We start from the raw sequence: 26566 nt of genomic DNA on the forward strand, positions 1-26566 counted from the left end.
CTGAAAATTCCAAAAACATTCATCGAGTTCAATTATTATACAACTCAGATTTTCCTGTTATAGAAAAGTGGTCATACTATAATTAGGTTTAAATGAAAGGACTTTTAAAGACCAAGTGGCTATATCAATAATCTTCATACTCATAATCTTGATTTCACACAGGTACTCAAAAAATAAACTATATATTGATACTCTCTGGGCAAACTTCCTTGGTAAGAAAATTTGTGAACACACATAATCAAGGATAATGTGTATAATTTTTTTATAAAGTCCTCTCTAAAATACTTTTGAAATAAGCAAAGTTTAAATAAATAAATAGGTAATGGAAAGTCAGGACTCACCATAGCAATAAAGCGACCAATGAAACAAAAGTATGAAAGATGGTCTGGATTAATGGTTGATGCTGGATTTATCTGCAGACAGTAGTTGTTCTTGCCAGCATACTCAAACAAGCAATACATGGGGTTCAAAACTTCATGTGAAAGCAAGAAAAACCATTCTCTACAAGAAAATAGGTCAACATTATTTTTAGCACCCATACGTATGAATTTAAAAACAGATCTTAAATACATCCATCCATACATCATACCTCTGCTCAACAGCCTTTAACAACTCTGCTGTCCAATTCCTTAGCCCTCCATTTAAGTTTCTCTGCAATGTAGCCCTCCATTCCAAGTTACCTGCCAGTTCCTGAGTTGCCAAACTATAAACTTGGTGTTTCTGACATATAGCGTGCTTCTTCCTATGCCATATTTTTGTTTGTGTATGAATCCTCCACGTCAGCTTAGCCTATGGGGATCCCACTTTCTCTTTCAAGTCCAGCTTAGATCAATTCCACTTTAGCAATTTTTTGAAGCAATTTTCAGTGTATTCAGTGTCTCAGTCACTGAATACTTTACTTTGTGGTAACAACCTCACAACAGTAGTCATTTTTCTGCACTTGACTGGCCCACTTGACCACTACATCCACCAGACTGTAAGCTCCTCAAAAACAAAAGCCATACCTCTATATATTTTTTATATCTTTAACTCTCATAGGCATCCTACAACCTATATGCAATAGGTTTTAATAAATATTTGCTGGTGATACTGAGAGACAAAGCACTGCTGCTATGGAACAGTTTACATTTTTTCTTGCCAATGCATTAAAAAAGGAACTAAAATTTTAAAAGATGAAATCTTTAAATGTGAATGCATTCTCTAACTTATTACCACCTAGTTTGCCTCATTTTAAAAAGTCCAATATACAAAACCCAACTAGATAAAAGATTAATAATTTATATTACAAAATAAACTCAATTTGCAAAGACTCTCTTCAACAGCAATTTCTTCTAATGCAGGGTTCCAAACTCAAATGTCTACAGGTATCAGTAAGTGAGTACAAGGGGTTTCCTTCTCTGCATGGGCTGACATTCTCTACTTAGCCACAACCCCCTATTCCTCATTGTATCCCTGATAAAAGTTATCATCAGTCTTAAGGAAGAATTACTTCCAGGCATATAATCATAGTCATTAGACAACTTGGCAGTGGTGGACAGGAAGTGAAAAAGAGTATATGCTACCCTACAGGGGAAGAAGCTACTCTGATTCGGTCAACTGATGCCATGTGAGAAGTTGGGTAAGTGATTTTAAAGATAAGCCAGAAATCTTGATTCACAGGCATCTAGTGATTTCCTTTAATGTCGTTAAGTAACATAGAAAAATTTAAAATCACAATGGGGGGCCATCACTGTGCAGGTTAGATCTGGCCTGGCAGCCTGTTTACAAATGTTTTTCCAAAACTTTTAAAACACAATCTTGGAGACTTACTGAAGGGTAGAGAAGGGAGTCTAAATCAACTGAGAAATGATAAACACCAATTTATAAAACGAAATCCAGTCCCAACATAAGTAGCTGAAGCAAGTCGACTTCGCACTGTAATGAGGCAGAAGTAAGACATGTACCCAGGGAACAGATCTAGTGAGAATGTGTTTAGACACAAAAACTAGAAATAAAATTCCCAGTTGTTGCAGATCACTTTTAGCAAACAACAGCCCAGAGAAAACTGAGTAAATTCAAAAAAAGAATGACTACCACATGGCATCTAACCTATACTCTAATGGTAAGAAAAAAGAAAGAAAAATTCTAACTAGCAAGAGGCAAAGAGTTCCCTTTCAACATATTCTTCCACACACTCTCAAATGAACTAAAGAGTTACAAGAGGTTGAAAAAATTATTAGACGACAAATGAACTAGCAGAGCCTAGAGAAGAAAACAGTAAAACCACTAACAATGAAAAATCACATTAGAAGCAGCAAAATGTAGGGCAGTACTGCAAACAGTGACATGAGGATAGGCTTCAGAAAAATCAAAACAAAATGAAAAAGCACAAAGATAAAAATGATCAGAGAAAAGATGACAGACATATAAGACTGACAAAGGAGATTCCACATACCCATGATTGATGTTCCTGAAGAAAAATGGAACAAATGGAACAGAAAAAATATTCAAAGACATAATAGAAGAAAATTTCCCTTAAATTAAGGAAGATCTTAATATGTTTCTAAAAAAAGATATAAAACAATCAACAATGAAATTAATGAACTTCAAAGAAAAGGCCTATGTGGGCACCCAGAGGAAAAAGCTTCCTACAAGGTGCTGGCCTCCCACTTCACAGTGCTTACATTCAATACTAGAAGACAGGAAAACAATGTCTACAAAGTACTGGAGGAACTAGTGTTGTGTGAGAAACTTATATCTAGTGAAGTTGTTGTTTAAATACAAAAGCAACAGAAAACACGTTCTCAAGCATGCAAAACTACAGGAATATGTCACCCTTGTGAACTCCTGACTAAACCAAAACCAATACATGAATCAAAATAAAGAATTTGGGAATAAGAAAATCACGGTGTGGAGTAACTGACTACATACATTATATGCATTAAAACCGTCAAAATATAAAATAAAACCCAAACAGTTAAGGTAATAAAGGGTTCAGATAAGGATGTGACTGTTATAAAGTCAGACACTGTAAAAATAATACCGTATTTCATTTCTAAGATGTACCTTTCTTTTTAATGTCTGAACATTTCTGAAATTGAGACAAATCCCAATAGATGTGATATGAATACCCATTGTGACAGGTAGTTTCTTTTCAGAAAAAACTTAATGTTTTAGATGAGAAAATATGTTAATACAACCAGCTCTGATAATCCCACATATATACCTCCACCAGTTGTACCTAGTCCCACAACTCTTTTTAAAAGCCAGCTGTGCTAAAATTGTGATTATGTAATTCTGTACACCTGTGAAATATGAGTTCAAAAAGAGAGTTGTTTCTATGAAAAGCAAGTTTAATTCTTTGGAAATATTTAATGAAAGTGTTTTACTAAAAAATAAATTGCTGTCAAATTAGGTTTGGGCAAAGCAATTGAGGGGAAAAAATTAAATAAAAAGGATTGCCCATTCTTATTGCTTCACAAATGCCTGTTAACAATATACTTAGTGAATGTGGAAAACTTTATTCTCAAAAGGACTCAGACTGGATTAAAAACACAAACATAAAACCAGCATAAACTGATACAATAGCAAAGAATAAGAAACAACCTTATGGATGCTGATCCATTAATTATGCTATCTCCAGACAATGGAGTACTGTGCAACCATTAGTATTAGCTCTATAAATGATATGGAAAGATGTCCATGATATAAAAAAATAACAAAATCAGGCTGCTATATTGTGCATATTGTATGATCAATTCTGTTTTAAAAAACAGCAAGTATGTACGATATCACACATATATTCAAACTTATATACAGTTGACCCTTGAAAAACATGCTTTTGAACTTTGCAGGTCCCCTTTTATGTGGATTGTTTTCAATAAACATGGTACCTGTATTTTCATTTTACAAATCTTTAAGTGTGGGGAAATGTCTGTGTTCAATTAGAGATAACAGTGTGTGGAATCAAAAGAACTAGGGTTCGAGTCCAGATTCTGTCCAAACTGCTTCAGCTTCCGGCCCTTGGGTGAGTCACTTATCAATTCCTTTGTTTTGTTTTTAATTGAAATATAGTTGATTTACAATATTGTGTTAGTTTAAGGTGTACAGCAAAGTGATTCAGTTATATTTTTTTCAGACTATATTCCATTACAGGTTTGTACAAGATACTGAATATAATTTCCTGTGCTATACAGTAAATCCTTGTTGCTTATCTATTTTATGTATAGTAGTTTGTATCTATTAATCCTATACTCCTTGGTTTCTGAAGCAGAGACAGCAGTATGCAGATTTTTGACAATGTAGGGGTCAGCATCCCTAAACCCCATGTTTTCAAGGGTCAACCTAATAGGCAGAGAAAATGTACTGGATAACCAACATAATAATAATAATGGTTACTGCTAGACTTATGTGAATATTTCAATTTTTGTTTTTAAAAATAATTTTGGATTGCTGTTGAAAAAATATATCATTTCAAGAATATACCCACTGCATACAATGGAGATACACTTATTTCAAAGCAGATATGGTTTTTATTTTACCTTGCTAGACCACCATAATCAAGTCCTTCTTCTCCTCTAAATATTACATATAATCGCCTCCTCAAGTCATAGGGTTTTAATGCCATAATCTAATTAAAAACAAAAACAAGGATATTTAATCACTCATGTATAACACAAGTTTCCTCCAAAACAATTTTATTTTAATTTCATCTGTATTTTCAAAAATTACACATTTCCTTACCTTATACAACAATGCTTTTAACTCAAGAGATAACTGGTTTGTTCCACAAACTAGCAAAGATGTATCTTACTCCCCTAAGCTTTCTCTGATACATTTTCATAAATCTCTTTCACCTCTTCTGGTATTAAATGGTAGTCCTACTTTGGGTTAGTAGCAGAGAGGAACAGTTTGACACAGAAAAGTTTTTAAGGTTAGAAAATATTCCCTCCTCTGTCACTCTCCAAATTTTACCAGAATCTTTTAAAAGGTGACTTGGAAGTTTTTTTGGCTAGCAACACTTACTGAGAAGCAAATGTTATTAGAGGTCCTGCTTATACCACACATTCCATTTCTCAGTAGGAAAGGAACTCAGCTATTGTGAAGAATTATTTATAAGATTATAAATTTAAGCATAAAAAAGTATATCTTAAAATAGTATCTATACCAAATTTTTATAATCCTTAAAGGCTTATACTAAAGTTACTAGTAAATAGGCTTTAATTCTGGATAAAAATGAATTACTTCCCAAAGCCAAGACCGGTCTGGGTTGGGGCACAGCTCACCTGTGCAGGCCTCTACTTCACTGGAAGTCATTGGCTCAGTCTTGCACAGCACGATTCTCCCCAGGCCAGGGGACAAAGCAAAGTAAAATCTACCATGAATTTAGATGTGCACTTACTTACTAAAACAAAGTTCACACAGAGCTTGGGCCTAGCTAAGAATTTATCAACTCAAACCAAAAGAAGTTTTGATAATAAACAGCTATATTAGTATCTTGTCCAAACTCCAACAGTTATTAAAATGAAGCTAAGGTTTGAACATCACTGACTTGAGAGAGTTGTTATTCCATTTTGGCTTGTATACATAGAAGTCCCTATGTACCTGTACACAAAGGGAATTTTAGTTCATCATCTTAAATGGAGTGCTCCAACAAGGTCTGAGATCATGACGCTTAAACAGAAACCAAGAGGAGGTAAGAATTAACACTAGGATTATTAGAGGAACATTTAAATGGAATACAGTACCTATACCAATCTAATTTTAAATAGTTTAGTAGCATTATCATGTCTTTTTTGTTTGAGTTAATAAAGTCTTAGAAAAGTAAATAAGTGTCAAAATGTGTCAACTTGTTCCAGAAGCTCTTTAAGCTTTCTTTTAGTAATCTAATTCACAGCAGGATGATTTTGTCTCTCAGCCTAGGTACTGTGTCTGCAAAATGGAGATAATAACAGGAGCCATCTCAAAGGGACGTTGTGAGGATGAAGTAAATGAAATGATAACTCTGAGTTGCCAGTGCTAAGCATATGGCAGTCACTCAATGCACGATGGGGTTTATTATGACTATTATTGTAATGGACACTCAGTAAGTGGTAGTCATTGTTACAGCTGTGTTCTGAATGGTTTAACATTTCTAAGCCCTAACTCCCTTTAGATATACAGAATACAGTGACTCAAGTTGTACAGTCTCTCTCAGTATCCGAGGTACATTGGTTCCAGGACACCCCCACAGGTACCAAAATCTAAGGATGCCCAACCTATGCATATCTTCCCATATATTTTAAATCGTCTCTAAATTACTTATAATACTTAATACAATATAAACACTACATGAATACAGGCATGCCTTGGAGATATTACAGGTTTGGTTCTAGACCACTGCAATAAAGAGAATATCAAAATAACTCAATCTACACGAATTTGTTGGCTTCCCAGTGCATATAAAAGTCATGTTTACACTGTATTATAGTCTATTAACTGTGCAATAGCATTTTGTCTAAAAAGACAACGTACATACCTTAATTCAAAAATTCTTTATTGTTAAAAAAATGCTATCATCTGAGCAAGTCATAATCTTTTGGCAATAGTAAATCAAAGATCACTGATCACAGACCACCATAACAAATTAATAGTAATGAAAAAGTTTGGAATATTTCAAGAAATTATGAAAATGTGACACAGAGACACCAAGTGAGCAAATGCTGTTGGAAAAATGGTGCCAAGAGACCTGCTCAACACAAGGCTGTCATAAACCTTCAATCTGTAAAAAAACACAGTACCTGCAAAGCGAAATAAACTAAAGCACAATAAAGCAAGGTATGCCTGAATTTGCTGGCTGCAGAAAGTTCAAATTTTGCCTTTCGAAACTTTCTGGAGTCCCCCTTCCAAGCCACCCTGGAATATTTTCTATCCACTGTTGGCTGAATCCATGGATGCTGTACCTGCCGATACAGAGGGCTGACTGTACAATTTTATTCTGATAACATCTTTCTTACCTGTTGAAAGGAATCTTCGAACAATGTCTGCCGGGACACATTGATCTTTACATGACTGGGTAGTGCATTAGACTAAAAACAAAAAATAACATCGTAATATCATGTAAGTTATAGGACATGTATTGGGTAAAGATAAAACTAAATGATTATGAACAGAAGATTTATTTACCACCGTAGTACCTGGCACAAATAACGGAAGTGAGCAAGTTTCCACCTAAAGCTGCGTTCATAAGCAATCTGTGGACCACCTTTAGTTCTAAAGAAAAACAAAAACAAACCATATGTTAATTCATAATAAAGCTAGATATTTAACATTTAGCATGAAATTGGAGTGTACCAGGGTCCTACAAATGACCATAGGAAGGTTACTTGTTGGGAGAGAAGTAAAGATATATTTAGTGGGCCAACAGAGACTTGAGCAATGAGGACACACAACATACACAAAGAGGGAGATTATGTGTATGGATGGATCTTTTGTAAAGAAAGTTAGTTAATGTGCCAAAAGGATGTAACAGCAAACCTAAGAATTGTATGCAAGCAAAAGCATCTTTTGGAAAAAAAATGAAAACATTTATAGAAAATCAAAAACAGATTTGTCATTAGCATAACAAACTGAAGGATAATAGTAAAAAGTATTTTTTAAGAAGAAGGGGTACAATCCCAGATAACAGAGTGGAGAAGCAGCAACAAAATTAAATATGTTGGTAACTCAAAATAAATAAAAAATGTATAAAACAGTGATAATATGTGATAGAATTTAAATATTTATGTATATGATACATAGTCATAGTTAGCTTAACAGGAAAGGTTTCCTCATATTTGGAAAAAAATATTAAAAGCCACTACTGTTTCAGACAAAAGTCATAAAACATCAATTGTACTCATCAGTTCATTCAGTCCCATGTAATTAATTCTTATTGATCCTGATCTCTTGTTAGCAGTTTATGAAGCCATCAGGTTTTCCATTAGAGTTCTGTAATTTCTTACCCAGTTTGGTGGTATGATTTAAAAGTTATCAGAAACCTGTATTTGTAAAAAAGTCCTTTCTATGAACCTTCTTGAAGATCTTCATTTTTGTAAAAGCATCAGAGTAATATAAATGTCAAAGACTTAAAATGGCATGGTTAAAGACCTGATTACAATGCAATTGACCAAGAAATTTGGTTATTTATGCAACATATAACATCTTAAGATAATAACTAAAGTTATGACATAACATTATACCAGGACATATCTAATTTTAGGAACTGCATATAATTTCTAGAACATTTATATTAATAACATTTACCCATATAACCTAAGAAAGTTTATCATCACTCATTTGACAATGCTTCCCATTTAATTCAACATACCAAATAAATCTAATTAGTTTAATCTCTCTCTTTGAGATGTTTCAGGGATCTTCTGTAACACCCCAAATTTAGCTAGAGGTCAAAAGAATCCTTTTAGCACATTAAAGCTACCTTTCCATTGGGGGGGAAAATGTAAATCCACACAAAAATACTTTTGCCTGGCAAAAAAATATAAAAAAATAAAATAGATAATCAACAAGGGTACAGCACAGGGAACTCTACTCAAAACTCTGTAATAACCTATATCGGAAAAGAATCTGAAAAAGAATAGATACATGTATATGTATAACTAAATCACTTTGCTGTACACCTGAAACTAACACAACATTGTACATCAAATATATTGCAAAATAAAATAAAATTTAAAAAAATTTTAAAAGGATATTAAAAAAAACCTGACAGATTTTCAAATAATCCAGCAGTCCTAACAGAGTACTGTAGGGGAAAAAAATGTTTCAAAGGGGTAATTCTTATTGGACCAATTCTTTATTGTTGGACATGTAAGTAGGTGGAAAAACTTGAAATATAAATTCCTAAAGTCTTACTCATATTATAGGTTTTAGATCTTTAATGATTAAAAAATTATAATAATGTGCTCAATAAAAGCCTTGGACTAAAAAAAAAGGGTTAATTCTCACTAACATATTGAGATTTTTATTAGAAAACAAAAATAAACTGACATTAGGATTTGCAGGAATGTAGATTGCGGGGGAGGAAAAAACCAACAGGCATGATACATGTCATCATGTAGGCATGATACCTACAATATAAAAATATAAAATTGAATTTTGTTGTAACACCAGGACTGGCAACAGGAATTGTCTGTGGATGGTATATGTTGCTTTTTCTACACTTTTTGGGAGGTCATGGTTTCAGCCACATTTTAGATTTCAACCATATATTAGATTGCAAAAATAAAAAGCTATGTTATTTAAAAAAAAAAAGAAGTTAGTTAAATAAAATACTAAAGTCTACTACTGACTATTTTTTTTTTTTTTGTGGTACGTGGGCCTCTCACTGCTGTTGCCTCTCCCGTTGCGGAGCACAGGCCCCGTGGCCATGGCTCATGGACCTAGCCGCTCCGCGGCATGTGGGATCTTCCCGGACCGGGGCACGAACCCGTGTCCCGTGAATCGGCAGGCGGACTCTCAACCACTGCGCCACCAGGGAAGCCCCCCTGACTATTTCAAAAAAAGCTTCTTGACAACCCTTAAATCCAAGGAGGAGAAAGGCTCTAGATAGAAGAGACACGAAAGGAAATTCTACCACATCTTAAAACTAATCTGAAATCGAAACAAATATTGCTGGAGAGAGTAAGCAAAGCAAAATTGAGTTCCTAGGAAGAAGTGATATCCAGTCACCCAGTTCAGCTAGTCAGCGAGGGAAGAAGCAGGGTGGGTGGCATGTAGGGATAGGTTCTAGTCACATTGAGACTAGTCACAAGAGAGAAGCATAAAGAACTTTCAGAGTCTTAGGGAACATTTTGGAATGGATGGAAAATGTTCTCTTTTGTTGTCAGGTTCAAGTGAATTCATTCAACAAATATTTACAGAATGCACAGTATGTATCTGGCACTATTCTAGATAGTGAGAGTATTATTGGTTAATAAAACAGACTAAAATACCTGTTTTGTGCAGCCTATGTACTAGTGAAGGAGATAGACAAGAAATAGAATGAATAAGTATACTATCAATATACATTCAGTGTTAGAAGGGGATAAATATCTCACTACTCCCGCTCCTCAAGAAGGAAGAAAAGGCAGTGTAAAAAGGACAAGCAGTGGAGCTTCCCTGGTGGCACAGTGGTTGAGAGTCCGCCTGCCGATGCAGGGGATACGGGTTCTCGTGCTCCGGTCCGGGAAGATCCCACCTGCCACGGAGCGGCTGGGCCCGTGAGCCATGGCTGCTGAGCCTGCGTGACCGGAGCCTGTGCTCCGCGGCGGGAGAGGCCGCGGCAGTGAGAGGCCCGCGTACCGCAAAAAAAAAAAAGGACAAGGAGTGAAGTAGGGAAGAATTTTTAAATTGTGAAAAGGGTAAACAGAGTAGTGTTCACAGATAAAGCAGTATTTGAGCAAAAACATGGTGGGCATAAGCCATATAGATAATATTGAGGGAAAGAGCATACCAAGCAGAGGAAATGAAAGCCGAGATGTGGAAGCCTCAGATGTCTGAGGTACAGCTAAGTGGCCAGGGAAGCTGAAGCAGAGTGAATGAGAAGAAATATCAGAGATGAGGTTGAAGAGGTAATAGGGGTCAGATGCCATAAGGGCTTGGAGGCCACTGTAAGTACTTTGCTTTTCACTCTGATTGAGATGGAAACCACTGAAGGGTTTTCTGCAAAGGAATAACTTTTTACTTAAATTAAAAGAAAAAAATTAAAAAGTCTTGCTGCTTTATGGAGAATAGTATTACATGAGGTGTGGGTAGAAAGCAGAGCAATACTTAAGAGGCACCACTCCAAGTGAGAGAGCATGGTAGCTTGGACCAAAGTGGTGGCAGTGGATGTGGCGAGACACAGCTGGTCCTGGATACCTTCTGAAGGTGTGGTAACTAGAATTCTTGATGGACTGTATGTGAGGTAAGAGAGAAAGAGCAGTCGAGGATAATTCCAAGATTTCTGGCTCAAGCACACCTAAGAGTTGCCTTCAACTGAGATGGAAATAGCCCAGGCAGAACAAGCCTGATTGACGGCAGTTATCAGGAAAAAGTTATGAACAGAGTTATCAAGTAAGCAGCTGAATATATGAAACAAAATTTCAAGTGAAAAGTGAAAAGCTAGAGATAACATTTGTGAGTCATCAGCATATAGAAATTTTTTTAAAAGCATGACACTGGATAAGATTCACCAAGAGAATGAGCACGGACAAAAAAGGAAAGAGATCTAAGGACAGAGCTCTGGGTACTTCAATGTTAACAGGCTAAAGAGAAAAGGAGGACCCCAAAAAACAGAGGAAGAAGTAAGACCAAAAAGGCAGAAGGAAATCATGAAAGTTGAGTCCCTGTACTATTGATACTTTTGCCAGGAGAGAGAAATTTTTGTCAAATCCTCCTTATTGTGTCAAAACAGAACTGCAAAACAACCCCTCAACTATGTGGAGGTCACTGGTACCCTTAGTAAGGTCAGGGTCAGTGAAACTTCCTTGTTGTCAGTCTGAGAGAGAAATTAGAAACAGCAATATAGACACAACTCATTCAGTTAGTTTTCTTGTAAAGGGTGGCAATAAAAATGAATTTTCACTGAATGGATTTATAAGTTGACGAGTTATGGCTTTCTACTTGTTCATTTTCAATCTAAGAGAATTAATAGATGATGAGAATAATTCATCAGAGAAAGATAGAAGACAGAAATATGATCACTCATGGAGCAGTTAATTGGAAAAGAGGGGGAAGATCTAGTGTGCCACCAGAGGGACTGGTCTTTGATAGGAACAATGACAGTTCATCTTTAGAACGAAGAGGGAAGACAGATACTGGTAGGCAGATAGATGTAATGGTAGGAATTTGTAAAAAACTTTATGGCTGCTTCTATTTTCTTAGTGATGCAAAGATATCACACCTAAGAGTAAGGATGAAGGAGAGATCTTTCAAATAATTAAGCTATTTTTTACCTGGAAAATTCAATTTTGTTGAATGTCTCATTCTCTGACGTTGCATCTCTTAAGAGCACACTCTGTGGACAGACTGCCTTGGTCTGAAACCACTTCCATTACTTGCCGTTATGATTTTGCAAAAGTTAGTTATGCTCCCTAGGCCTGTTTCTACACTTGGAAAATAACAGTATCTACCTCAAGGAATTTTTGGAAGATAAAAAGCTAATTTATATAAAGTGCTTAAAAGAATCCTTGGCACATAGTAATCACTAAATATTTGCTATTGTTCTTATTAAGGAATTATGTGCCACAAATCCATTCTGTAATAAAGTAGGGCAAAGGCAGGTATACTAGGGTATTACTTGTGTAGATTTTCTTAATACACAAAGTAAAATTTGTTGCTAAACTTGACGCTAAATTAGAAATGAAACTTTATATCCTCATTAAACAGCATTTAAGAACTTCACTTACACAGATGACTTCCCATTGCGAGGATCTTTGAATGTTGTTGTTCTTGTGTTATGATCAACAAAGTACCTAACGCCTTCCCGGGTATACCTAATTTCCCAGCCTTCTGGCAGGGGTTCTTCATTCTGTAGACTAAAAGATAAAGTTACAGTCACAAGGTGATCATTTTCTAGGTGCTAAAAATGTCTGAATCAAGGTTTACTTGATTTCATCTTCAGACATGTGTAAGATCACTTAAGTAAGGCTGCAGTATATACATACCCTTGAGTTCTGGGATCCTCCCACTGGGTTGTTTTTGTGTTATGATTCACAAAGTAAACTCTGTCTGTTGAATCCACTCTTTTTTCTAAAAACAGAGTGAGCGTAGCATTTAATAACTATTTGCTATATATACATTTCAGGTATTTTTACCAACAACATATTAGCTTACCCCAGCCTGGTGGCAAAGGCCCATATGGGTCATTTTCTGCAGCTAACATTGAAGCCTAATTGGAGAAAAGGGTTGGGAGGAGAAATTTAAAAAACAGGTTTTTAATATAAAAGCATAAACTTAAGCACTTGGCAGAATCACATTTTATAATAATTTTCTAAAAAACACGATAAAGGAATGTGAATATAATAATTTCAAGACACAAAGTCCTAAAACTGTCATGAATTAAGAGGAGTCAATTAAGTGATAAAATTAATAGTTTTTCTAAAATGATTTAGAAATAATATATCGACATCAGTACTTTAATCTCTTAGCCCTTCCATAATAGTCCACAGGAGTGAAATGACATGAGAAAAGAGCATATAGAAAATTATAGCGTTAGGGGGTGTGGGTTGGATCCCTGATCGGGGAGCTAGGATCCCACATGACTCGCCGCCAAAAAACCAAAACATAAAACAGAAGCAATACTGTAACGAATTAAATAAAGACTTTAAAAATGGAAGAAAAAAAAAAGAAAGAAAATTGTAGTGTTAAAATGAGGTAACATTATTTGTTTAAAAATAAAATAATTATCACAGTTCTTTTTAAAACAAATGCCTAGATTGGGAGGAAGATGGCGGAAGAGTAAGACGCAGAGATCACCTTCCTCCCCACAGATACATCAGAAATACATCTACACGTGGAACTGCTCCTATAGAACACCTACTGAACGCTGGCAGAAGACCTCAGACCTCCCAAAAGGCAAGAAACCCCCCACGTACCTGGGTAGGGCAAAAGAAAAAAGAATAAACAGACAAAAGAATAGGGATGGGACCTGCACCAGTGGGAGGGAGCCGTGAAGGAGGAAAGGTTTCCACACACTAGGAAGCCCATTCGTGGGCAGAGACTGGGGTGGGAGGGAGAGGGGGGGAGCTTCGGAGGCACAGACGAGGGCACAGCAACAGGGGTGTGGAGGGCAAAGCGGAGAGATTCCCGCACAGAGGATCCGTGCAGACCGGCACTCACCAGCCCCAGAGGCTTCTCTGCTCACACGCTGGGGCGGGCGGGGGCTGGCAGCTGAGGTTTGGACTTCCGACTTTGGTCGGAGGGCAGGGAGAGGACTGGCTGCGTGTACACAGCCTGAAGGGGTTAGTGCACTACGGCTAGCTGGGAGGGAGTCCAGGGAAAAGTCTGGACCTGCCGAAGAGGCAAGGGACTTTTTCTTCCCTCTTTGTTTCCTGGTGAGCGAGGAGAGGGGATAAGGGGCACTGCTTAAAGGAGCTCCAGAGGTGGGCACGAGCCGCAGCTAAAAGTGGGGACCCCAGAGACGGGCATGAGACGCTAAGGCTGCTGCTGCCGCCACCAAGAAGCCTGTGTGAGAGCACAGGTCACTCTCCACACCTCCCCCGCCGGGACCCTGTGCAGCCCACCAGGGTTCCGTGATCCAGGGACAACTTCCCCGGGAGAACGCACGGCGGGCCTCAGCTGGTGCAACGTCACGGCGGCCTCTGCCGCCGCAGGCTCGCCCCGCATCCGTACCCCTCCCTCCCCCCGGCCTGAGGGAACCAGAGCCCCCGAACCAGCGGCTCCTTTAACCCCGTCCTGTCTGAGCAAAGAACAGACGCCCTCAGGCGATCTACACGCACAGGCGGGGCCAAATCCAAAGCTGAGCCCCGGGAGTTGTGAGAACAAAGAAGAGAAAGGGAAATCTCTCCCAGCAGCCTCAGAAGCAGCGGATTAAAGCTCCACAATCAACTTGCTGTACCCTGCATCTGTGGAATACGTGAATAGACAACGAATCATCCCAAACTGAGGAGGTGAACTTTGAGAGCAAGATATATTATTTTTTCCCCTTTTTCTCTTTTTGTGAATGGGTATGTGTATGCTTCTATGTAAGATTTTGTCTGTATAGCTTTGCCTTCACCATTTGTCCTAGGGTTCTGTCCGTCTGTTTCTTTTTGTTTTTTTACTTAAAAGCTTTTTTTTCTTAATAATTTATTTTTATTTTAGTAACTTTATTTTATTTTATCGTACTTTATTTTATTTTATCCCCTTTCTTTCTTTCTCTCCCTCTCCCCCTCCCCCTCCCCCTCTCACTCTTTCTTTCTTTCTTTCTTTCAACTTTTTCTCCCTTTTATCCTGAGCCATGTGGCTGAAAGGCTCGTGGTGCTCCAGCCAGGAGTCAGTGCTGTACCTCTGAGGTGGGAGAGCCAACTTCAGGACACTGGTCCACAAGAGACCTCACAGCTCCACATAATATCAAATGGCAAAAATCTCCCAGAGATCTCCAACTCAACACCAGCACCCAGCTTCACTCAACAACCAGCAAGCTACAGTGCTGGACACCCTATGCCAAACAACTAGCAAGACAGGAACACAACTCCACCCATTAGCAGAGAGGCTGCCTAAAATCATAATAAGACCACAGACACCCCAAAACACACCACCAGACGTGGACCTGCCCGCCAGAAAGACAAGATCCAGCCTCATCCACCAGAACACAGGCACTAGTCCCCTCCACCAGGAAGCCTACACAACCCACTGAACCCACTTTAGCCACTGGGGACAGACACCAAAATCAACGGGAACTACGAACCTGCAGCCTGCAAAAAGGAGACCCCAAACACAGTAAGATAAGCAAAATGAGAAGACAGAAAAACACACAGCAGATGAAGGAGCAAGATAAAAACCCACCAGACCTAACAAATGAAGAGGAAATAGGGAGTCTACCTGAAAAATAATTCAGAATAATGATAGTAAAGATGATCCAAAATCTTGGAAATAGAGTACAGAAAATGCAAGAAACATATAACAAGGACCTAGAAGAACTAAAGAGGAAACAAGCAATGATGAACAACACAATAAATGAAATTAAAAATACTATAGAAGGGATCAATAGCAGAATAACTGAGACAGGAGAATGGGTAAGTGACCTGGAAGATAAAACAGTGGAAATAACTACTGCAGAGCAGAATAAAGAAAAAAGAATGAAAAGAACTGAGGACAGTGTCAGAGACCTCTGAGACAACATTAAACACACCAACATTCAAATTATAGGAGTCCCAGAAGAAGAAGAGAAAAAGAAAGGGACTGAGAAAATATTTGAAGAGATTATAGTTGAAAACTTCCCTAATATGGGAAAGGAAATAGTTAATCAAGTTCAGGAAGCACAGAGAGTCCCATACAGGATAAATCCAAGGAGAAACATGCCAAGACACATATTAATCAAACTATCAAAAATTAAATACAAAGAAAACATATTAAAAGCAGCAAGGGAAAAACAACAAATAACACACAAGGGAATCCCCATAAGGTTAACAGATGATCTTTCAGCAGAAACTCTGCAAGCCAGAAGGGAGTGGCAGGACATATTTAAAGTGATGAAGAAGAAAAACCTACAACCAAGATTACTCTACCCAGCAAGGTTCTCAATCAGATTTGATGAAGAAATTAAAACCTTTACAGACAAGCAAAAGCTGAAAGAGTTCAGCACCACCAAACCAGCTTTACAACAAATGCTAAAGGAACTTCTCTAGGCAAGAAACACAAGAGAAGGAAAAGACCTACAATAACAAACCCAAAACAATTAAGTATTATGGGAATAGGAACATACATATCGATAATTACCTTAAATATAAATGAATTAAATGCTCCCATCAAAAGACACAGACTGGCTGACTGGATACAAAAACAAGACCCATATATATGCTGTCTACAGGAGACCCACTTCAGACCTAGGGACACATACAGACTGAAAGTGAAGGGATGGAAAAAGATATTCCATGCAAATGGAAATCAAAAGAAAGCTGGAGGGCTTCCCTGGTGGGGTAGTGGTTGGGAGTCTGCCTGCCGATGCAGGGGACCCAAGTTCGTGCCCCGGTCCGGGAGGATCCCACATGCCACAGAGCAGCTAGGCCCATGAGCCATGGCCGCTGAGCCTGCGTGTCCAGAGCCTGTGCTCTGCAACGGGAGAGGCCACAACAGTGAGAGGCCTGCATACCGCAGAAAAAAAACAAAAAGAAAGCTGGTGTAGCAATTCTCATATCAGACAAAATAGACTTTAAAACAAAGACTACTAAAAGAGACAAAGAAGGACACTACATAATGATCAAGGGATCAATGGAAGAAGATATAACAATTGTAAATATTTATGCACCCAACATAGGATCACCTCAATACATAAGGCAAATACTAACAGCCATAATAGGGGAAATCGACAGTAACACAATCATAGTAGGGGACTTTAATACCCCACTTTCACCAATGGACAGATCATTCAAAATGAAAATAAATAAGGAAACACAAGCTCTAAATGATACATTAAACAAGACAGACTTAATTGATATTTATAGGACATTCCATCCAAAAACAGCAGAATACACATTTTTCTCAAGTGCTCATGGAACATTCTCCAGGATAGATCATATCTTGGGTCACAAGTCAAGCCTTGGTAAATTTAAGAAAACTGAAATCGTATCAAGTATCTTTTCCGACCACAACGCTATGAGACTAGATATCACTTACATGAAAATATCTGTAAAAATTACAAACATGTGGAGGCTAAACAAAACACTACTTAATAACGAAGTGGTCACTGAAGAAATCAAAGAGGAAATCAAAAAAGACGTAGAAACAAATGACAATGGAGACACGACCACCCAATACCTATGGAATGCAGCAAAAGCAGTTCTAAGAGGGAAGTTTAGAGCAATACAATCCTACCTTAAGAAACAGGAAACATCTCAAATAAACAACCTAACCTTGCACCTAATACAATCAGAGAGAGAAGAACAAAAAAACCCCAAAGTTAGCAGAAGGAAAGAAATCATAAAAATCAGATCAGAAATAAATGAAAAAGAAATGAAGGAAACAATAGCAAAGATCAATAAAACTAAAAGCTGGTTCTTTGAGAAGATAAACAAAATTGATAAACCATTAGCCAGGCTCATCAAGAAAAAAAGGGAGAAGACTCAAATCAATAGAATTAGAAGTGAAAAAGGAGAAGTAACAAATGACACTGCAGAAAGACAAAGGATCATGAGAGATTACTACAAGCAACTCTATGCCAATAAAACGGACAACCTGGAAGAAATGGACAAATTCTTAGAATTCCACAACCTGCCGAGACTGAACCAGGAAGAAATAGAAAATATGAACACACCAATCACAAGCACCTAAATTGAAACTGTGATTAAAAATCTTTCAACAAACAAAAGCTCAGGACCAGATGGCTTCACAGGCGAATTCTATCAAACATTTAGAGAAGAGCTAACACCTATCCTTCTCAAACTCTTCCAAAATATAGCAGAGGGAAGAACACTCCCAAACTCATTCAACGAGGCCACCATCACCCTGATACCAAAACCAGACAAAGATGTCACAAAGAAAGAAAACTACAGGCCAATATCACTGATGAACATAGATGCGAATATCCTCAACAAAATACTAGCAAACAGAATCCAACAGCACATTAAAAGAATCATACCCCATGATCAAGTGGGGTTTATTCCAGAAATGCAAGGATTCTTCAATATACACAAATCAATCAACGTGATACACCATATTAACAAATTGAAGGAGAAAAACCAAATGATCATCTCAATAGATGCAGAGAAAGCTTTTGACAAAATTCAACACCCATTTATGATAAAAACCCTGCAGAAAGTAGACATAGAGGGAACTTTCCTCAACATAATAAAGGCCATATATGACAAGCCCACAGCAAACATCATCCTCAATGGTGAAAAACTGAAAGCATTTCCACTAAGATCAGGAACAAGACAAGGTTGCCCACTCTCGCCACTATTATTCAACATAGTTTTGGAAGTTTTAGCCACAGCAATCAGAGAAGAAAAAGAAATAAAAGGAATCCAAATTGGAAAGGAAGTAAAGCTGTCACTGTTTGCAGATGACATGATACTCTACATAAAGTATCCTAAAGATGCTACCAGAAAACTACTAGAGCTAATCAATGAATTTGGTAAAGCAGCAGGATACAAAATTAATGCACAGATATCTTTGGCATTCCTATACACTAATGATGAAAAATCTGAAAGAGAAATTAAGAAAACACTCCCATTTACCACTGCAACAAAAAGAATAAAATATCTAGGAATAAACCTACCTAAGGAGACAAAAGACCTGTATGCAGAAAATTGTAAGACACTGATGAAAGAAATTAAAGATGATACAAATAGATGGAGAGATATACCATGTTCTTGGATTGGAAGAATCAACATTGTGAAAATGACTCTACTACCCAAAGCAATCTACAGATTCAATGCAATCCCTATCAAACTACCACTGGCATTTTTCACAGAACTAGAACAAAACATTTTACAATTTGTATGGAAACACAAAAGACCCCTAATAGTCAAAGAAACCTTGAGAACGAAAAATGGAGATGGAGGAATCAGGCTCCCTGACTTCAGACTATACTACAAAGCTACAGTAATCAAGACAGTATGGTACTGGCACAAAAACGGAAAGACAGATCAATGGAACAGGATAGAAAGCCCAGAGATAAACCCACGCATATATGGTCACCTTATCTTTGATAAAGGAGGCAAGAATATATAGTAGAGAAAAGACAGCCTCTTCAATAAGTGGTGCTGGGAAAACTGGACAGGTACATGTAAAAGTATGAGATTAGAACACTCCCTAACACCATACACAAAAATAAGCTCAAAATGGATTACAGACCTAAATGTAAGGCCAGAAACTATCAAACTCTTAGAGGAAAACATAGGCAGAACACTCTATGACATAAATCACAGCAAGATCCTTTTTGACCCACCTCCTAGAAAAATGGAAATAAAAACAAAAGTAAACAAATGGGACCTAATGAAACTTCAAAGCTTTTGCACAGCAAAGGAAACCATTAACAAGGTGAAAAGAAAACCCTCAGAATGGGAGAAAGTATTTGCAAATGAAACAACTGACAAAGGATTAATCTCCAAAATCTACAAGCAGCTCAATAACAAAAAAACAACCCAATCCAAAAATAGGCAGAAGACCTAAATAGACATTTCTCCAAAGAAGATATACAGACTGCCAACAAACACATGAAAGAATGTTCAACATCATTAATCATTAGAGAAATGCAAATCAAAACTACAATGAGATATCATCTCACACCGGTCAGAATGGCCATCAACAAAAAATCTAGAAAAAATAAATGCTGGAGAGGGTGTGGAGAAAAGGGAACACTCTTGCACTGTTGGTGGGAATGTAAATTGATACAGCCACTATGGAGAACAGTACGGAGGTTCCTTAAAAAACTGCAAATAGAACCACCATATGACCCAGCAATCCCACTACTGGGCATATACCCTGAGAAAACCATAATTCAAAAAGAGTCATGTACCAAAATGTTCATTGCAGCTCTATTGACAATAGCCAGGACATGGAAGCAACCTTAGTGTCCATCAACAGATAAATGGATAAAGAAGATGTGGCACATATATACAATGGAATATTACTCAGCCATAAAAAGAAACAAAACTGAGTTATTTGTAATGAGGTGGATAGACCTCTGTCTGTCATACAAAGTGAAGTAAGTCAGAAGGAGAAAAACAAATACTGTATGCTAATACATATATATGGAATCTTAGGAAAAAAAAAAATGTCATGAAGAACCTAGCGGTAAGATGGGAATAAAGACACAGACCTACTAGAGCATGGACTTGAGGATATGGGGAGGAGGAAGGGTAAGCTGTGACAAAGTGAGAGAGTGGCATGGACATATACACTACCAAACGTAAAACAGATAGCTAGTGGAAAGCAGCCGCATAGCACAGGGAGATCAGCTAGGTGGTTTGTGACCACCTAGAGGAGTGGGATAGGGAGGGTGGGAGGGAGGGAGACGCAAATGGGAAGAGATATGGGAACATATGTATATGTATAACTGATTCACTTTGTTATAAAGCAGAAACTAACACAGCATTGTAAAGCAATTATACTGCTTTAAAGATGTTAAAAAAAATTTAAAAAAACACAAAAAAACAAATGCCTATTAATAAATATTAAACACTAGAATTATCTTTATACAAGTAAACTTTTACCTTAGTATTAATAGCTTTTATATATTCATACATACAGTAATGCATATACATTATTACAACCCAGAAATACATTCAAAAGGAAATATAAACATTTTACCATCAATTTTTAAAGAATGTCAAATATAAAAATCATTACCTGAAAAATCATTTCTTAATGATAAAGTGTATGTATCTTGATAAATATTTTATAACCTTTTAATAGATACTTTTAATTGTACTCAATATTATTTAGATAATAAACCTCAATCTGGCTAAAGATGTTCTGTTATGTGTAGAACACACTTCTGATACACAGCTTGCCTAATTCTGCCCTGTTTCCCTAAGATTTTCATACATACAACAAAGTCCAACCAAAACACACACACAGTACATAATTTGTTTACTATATACAGCTAACAATGGAACCTGACCACAGACTTCTGTATAAGTTGCTAAAGAACCAGAAATTTACAGCACAAGATGCTGTGCAAGCTGAGTTGGCCCACTGTCTCTCTGTTGGCTACAGACAACCAGGAGAGTGGATCAACCTGCAAATGAGAACTTATTATTTAACCTCCAAAGAAAGTGGAGTTGAATGAGCCATCCTGAGGTAGGATTCTGAAGAGTTTTCTTTTTGTATCTTTCCTAATTCCTTTCTACATTTTGGGGTTTCAAGTTGCCTCAAAACACTATCTATGCCAATATTTAAAATTTATATTTTCTACTTCTTGCGATCAAACCTATTTAACAGAAGTCCCCTCCACCCCCCATTCTTATGGATGTTTGCTTATGACAATAAATGATCACCAATTGGTCAAAGTTTCAGACAGCATTAGATTTTTTTTGGAACAAAACTACCCCCAATCCCAAGAATATATATTTGGTGGTCCAAAACAGATGAAAGCATTTCTGAGAATCTGGAATGGGAATCAGAATAGCTGGAATATGCAAAACTGGCCTTAAGTAAAATCAGGAGGTAACTGGTTTTGTTTAAAGCAAACCAAATGATTATAACTAAAAGTAGAAGACTAGGAACTGGTAACGACAAGTTATTTTATTAAGAAATTGCATTTATGAAACTACCACTTAATAAGGAGAAAACCTGATTGTATAGTTATGATAGTAAACTAGAATTAAAAAAAAAAATCTTAAAAGTGCTTATGTATGGGCTTCCCTGGTGGCGCAGTGGTTGAGAGTCCGCCTGCCGATGCAAGGGACGCAGGTTCGTGCCCAGGTCCGGGAGGATCCCACATGCTGCGGAGCGGCTGGGCCCATGAGCCATGGCTGCTAAGCCTGCGCGTCCGGAGCCTGTGCTCCGCAACGGGAGAGGCCACAACAGTGAGAGGCCCGCATACCGCAAAAAAAAAAAAAAAAAAAAAAAAAAAAACTGCTTATGTGTATCGGAAATGCTAATTATTTACTAAAGATCAACTAAAAAATACCTTGTAATGTATAACATTTAAGAAAAATCACGAAGATAGAAAAGGGAAAAGCCTGGAGGAAAAGCTGTATTAACATCTTATAATTTCCTAATTACCGAGTAGAGGTATCGTTGGTTGAACTGTTGCATAGCTCCCTGCAGTTGGTTCCGCTGAGACTGCCACTGTTCAAAATTCCGCACAGATTCCATGGTAGGCCGCTGCCAGGTTGTTGTCCTGGTGTTATGATCTACATAATAAACTCTTCCCCGATCATCAACTCTTCTTTCCCAACTACCAAAAATAAAATAAGCAATAGTAAAAATGAAAATAAAGAATAATCTCTTACTATAAGAAACTGGAAAGTAGTTAGGTAATACTTCACTTAAATAATTTAAAAATCAAGTCCAAGAGCTAAGTTTAAAAGAATGTAAATACTGATACTCCTCAGAAAAATTATGAACATGTAACACTTGCTATCTATTTTAGCTAAACTACCTTCCCATTCTTCCCTATATGATTTCTAAGGGCTGTCTAAAAAAGAGGCCATAGACTGAACAGTAACAGTATGACTATACTTTCTCCCTCTTTTTTTGATAAACATTTACTGAGTGTTTACTGTATACCTAGCAATCTGCCTCTATCATTCCTGCCCACGTAAAGGGTTTTAACTCAACTTATATAGCTTTTTAACCTACCTTTCACGGTTACACTGCTGCTGAACTAAAGTGCAGATCGAGCCATGCTGTTCCACCTATCACCATTCTCTGGCATGGCATAAAAATGAACCCATTCGCCATTTCAGCCTTAACTCCCTTAAGGTCTTTCAAGGGACCCATATGAGAGCCAAATCAATTACTTGCTGGCCCCAAATGTGTCATATGTTTCATTCTGTCATGCCTTTGTTTTAATATCCCCTCAGAACAGAATGCCCTTCTCTACCAGCCAGAATTCTCCCCATCTTCCAGTTTAGTTCACCTTAAGCCAATTTATGTCATTAATTTATATGATTTCAGTATCCTTTCAGCAACCAATCTCACAAAAATAACATAGTTCTTGTCTGAAGTTTCTGGACTTTGAATATGTTTTATATTGGTGGACCCTGAGTTGCATCTGGAAAGACAGTTTGTGAATGACCTTGAATGACCACTTAAGAGCATAAACTTTATTTAGTATGTAACAGAAATGCTTTTTCATTTAAAACCCTCTATTATTTTAGTCATAATGTAATACAATTTTACTTGCAGCAATCTTTTAGATAATAATTTTGAATGATACTAATATTTATTACGTAAGTGTCATTCAATAGCATAGTTTAGATCCCTATCTATGGAGAACCATACATATAAACTATCCTAAATATGACTTTCATTCCTTAAAAAATAAATAACAAGGACTGAAATTGGATCAAAATTCTACAACTACTCTCAGTAAACTCATGCCAATGTTTGACAATCTCTTGGAAGCCCTTCAGACTACCTGTAAAAGAGACACAATGTAACAAATTTCATCTACTGAACATTCATTACTCACAAAAGCAAATCAAGGAAACATAACATGTAGAATGAATCATTTTAAAATGTATTAAATAAACTTTTAAAATTACATGTATAAAACACAACTGAAGATGCATAAGATGCTACATTACCCTGGAGGTAAAGGTTGTGGCCTCTCCCATGTGGTCGTTCGAGTGTTATGATCCACATAATAGGTTCTACCATGAGGATCTTTTCTCTGTTCCCACCTTCAATGAAAAAGCAAAAATAAAAGATAACAAACTAAGACAATCTGAAAAATGGTTCCTTCTTATAATCCAAAAAATTACAGATAAGTTTTACTTTAAAAGGTCACAGATATACATAAAATAAAGTTGTTTCTTTTTTCAATTATTGTGCTTTTTTTTAAAGAAGATATCTTTTTTAAAAAAATACTTATTTATTTACATATGTATTTATTTAGTTGCACTGGGTCTTAGTTGTGGCAGGTGGGCTCCTCAGTTGTGGCTTGAGGGCTCCTCAGTTGAGGCTCACTGGCTCCTTAGTTGAGGCACGTAGGCTCCTTAGTTGTGTCATGCGAACTCTTAGTTGAGACATGCATGTGGGATCTAGTTCCCTGACCAGGGATGGAACTCCAGCCCCCGGCATTGGGAGTGTGGAGTCTCAACCACTTCACCACCAGGGAAGTCCCTATTGTTGCCTTTTAAGTTCTTAATTATTCACCTTTCATCAACAGTACTGGCAACTCAGTAAGTACAGTTAGCAGAGGAAGACAGAATAATACGTAAAGTTTTTAAAAGTTACTAATTTACAGAATTCCAAATCATCAGAAAACAGAAATTCAATCAAGAGCAGAAGAACTTTCAGCCTAATATCATGCCCAGAGCACAAAATGTCAATGAAGTAATATCCATTTTTGCAATTTAGAAAATACACATCTAAAAGATTTTAGCAGAAATCTCCTTAAAGTATGTTGTGACACAGCTCCATGAAAATTCTTTCTTCTATCTGCATATAGTGTCTTCTTTTTGTGCACACTATCCCTCTCTTGTCTTTGGTAAGCCTCTGAGTTTATGGACATCCAATTTTATCTTTTTCTGTTCTATCTCAAAGACACTCAATCTCTGATTTTCCCCACCCTCATTTTCTCCTCTGTGATCCTTGTTTCTTCCTTTCCAGTCTTTCCTTAAAATGGTATAGAAGAAAAATTTTAAACATAAAAAATAAAAACCTGGTATTTCTGAGTTTAATATTCTTGTTTTCACCTGAAAGTAGAATAAATGGAAAATACTTTCCTTTCGCTTAAACACAAGGATCCAATTTAATTTGACTTCTTTTTGATTAGAGAGGCCTTTAATTTTTAAATTATTTTCCTACACAATGACCGTATTAAAGTTATTCCCTAACAAGGTGTACACATACATACATATCTTAAATGGCATGCAAAAAATAATCATTTGTTTAAGCTGCATCTGACAAACATTAGCCACAACAAGCTTAAACAGTAACCATAAACAATAAAGATGCCCAAGTTCACAACCGATTCAGGATCATATAGATTATTAAAAGTATCTATTATGAAACAGTGGTATAAAATCCTACACTGGAACATTCATGCTACCCTGTAACTACAAAAATTTAGATACTCCTCATAAGTATTTTACTAAAAATAATAACCTGAAATTTCAGATTTAATTCATATGTTTTTATATAATAATAAATGTTCATGGGAAGGCAGGATTTAAATATGGAATTTCATTTTAAAGACATTTCTGGAATACCTAGGACACAAACCAGTGGGTTACTTATTTGTAGGAAAGCTTAACAGCCAAAAACAAATACCTACAAAATATATCAAGTTTCAAGAACTTCCTGATAATGGTACTTTTGCTATTTTTAGGTATTAATTCCTATAATCAGTTCTTGAATTTGTACTGCTATTCTATATCAAAATTTCCTGGTTTCCAAACTTTCTTTACAAATACTCTTTACTACTTTTAATTTAGCTTTAATTTTTATCAAAATTATATATACTTTCACATACTATTTAATATATATCTCACAGTTATATAATTATGTAACCTCCACACAGTTTAAACAATCAGATAGTCTATGAGGCTCATTACAAAAAAACAATAGTGCCTACTGTCCCCTAATCTCATTTTCTACTCCCCGAAGGCAACATTTTCAACTGTTTTAGCCAATTCTTTTAGTATTTACCTCTTTTCTCTTATTAACAAGCTTACTCTACTAATTTAATTTCAAGCATAATTTATTGATTTCTCACTATGAAAGGTGAAGCTGTAAGTCTCTTTCCTGCACAGATGTACGCATATACACTGTAACCTGGACCCTCCTTCCAACTGTTCCAAATACACACATATGCTGTGTCCTTCCCTTATAATTATTATGACTGTGTAAACCCTCCTGACAGCTGAGCTATGAACACACCATGATTTCTTTGTCTCCTTTCCTCCCATTTCCTTATTTTCTTCGTACTTATTAATTTAACTACAAATACTTTCTAGTTGCATAAATCTCCTCTCAAAATATTCAAGCTCTGGGCTTCCCTGGTGGCGCAGTGGTTGAGAGTCCGTCTGCCAATGCAGGTGACGCGGGTTCGTACCCCGGTCCGGGAAGATCCCACATGCCACGGAGAGGCTGGGCCCGTGAGCCATGGCCGCTGAACCTGCGCGTCCGGAGCCTGTGCTCTGCAACAGGAGAGGCCACAACAGTGAGAGGCCCGCGTACCACAAAAAAAAAAAAAAAAAAAAAAATTCAAGCTCATTGGGTATTTTATCAGTCACACCTGCCATCA

At 37.0% G+C, this 26566-nt stretch overlaps 1 protein-coding gene across 4 annotated transcripts in view; it reads right to left on the minus strand.

The window, feature by feature from the left end:
* Nucleotides 1–26566, minus strand: part of WWP1 (WW domain containing E3 ubiquitin protein ligase 1) — a 112515-nt gene that overhangs the window by 19059 nt on the left and 66890 nt on the right. For 2 of the 4 annotated variants that reach the window (XM_027089767.1, XM_027089766.1), the window contains 10 exons: nt 23901–23996; nt 22372–22546; nt 12814–12868; nt 12645–12729; nt 12387–12515; nt 7155–7230; nt 6975–7046; nt 4521–4609; nt 2435–2449; nt 342–501 (listed from right to left, as the gene is read on the minus strand). In XM_027089767.1, the coding sequence (XP_026945568.1) occupies nt 342–501; nt 2435–2449; nt 4521–4609; nt 6975–7046; nt 7155–7230; nt 12387–12515; nt 12645–12729; nt 12814–12868; nt 22372–22546; nt 23901–23996 (952 nt within the window). The remainder of the gene's footprint in view (nt 1–341; nt 502–2434; nt 2450–4520; nt 4610–6974; nt 7047–7154; nt 7231–12386; nt 12516–12644; nt 12730–12813; nt 12869–22371; nt 22547–23900; nt 23997–26566) is intronic. The other 2 variants (XM_027089769.1, XM_027089768.1) reach the window with 1 other exon arrangement.

This window comes from Aethalodelphis obliquidens, unplaced genomic scaffold (genome assembly GCF_003676395.1).
Source record: "Aethalodelphis obliquidens isolate GAN/ISIS:26980383/991018 unplaced genomic scaffold, ASM367639v1 scaffold68, whole genome shotgun sequence".
In the NCBI taxonomy this organism is placed as follows: Eukaryota; Metazoa; Chordata; class Mammalia; order Artiodactyla; family Delphinidae; genus Aethalodelphis; species Aethalodelphis obliquidens.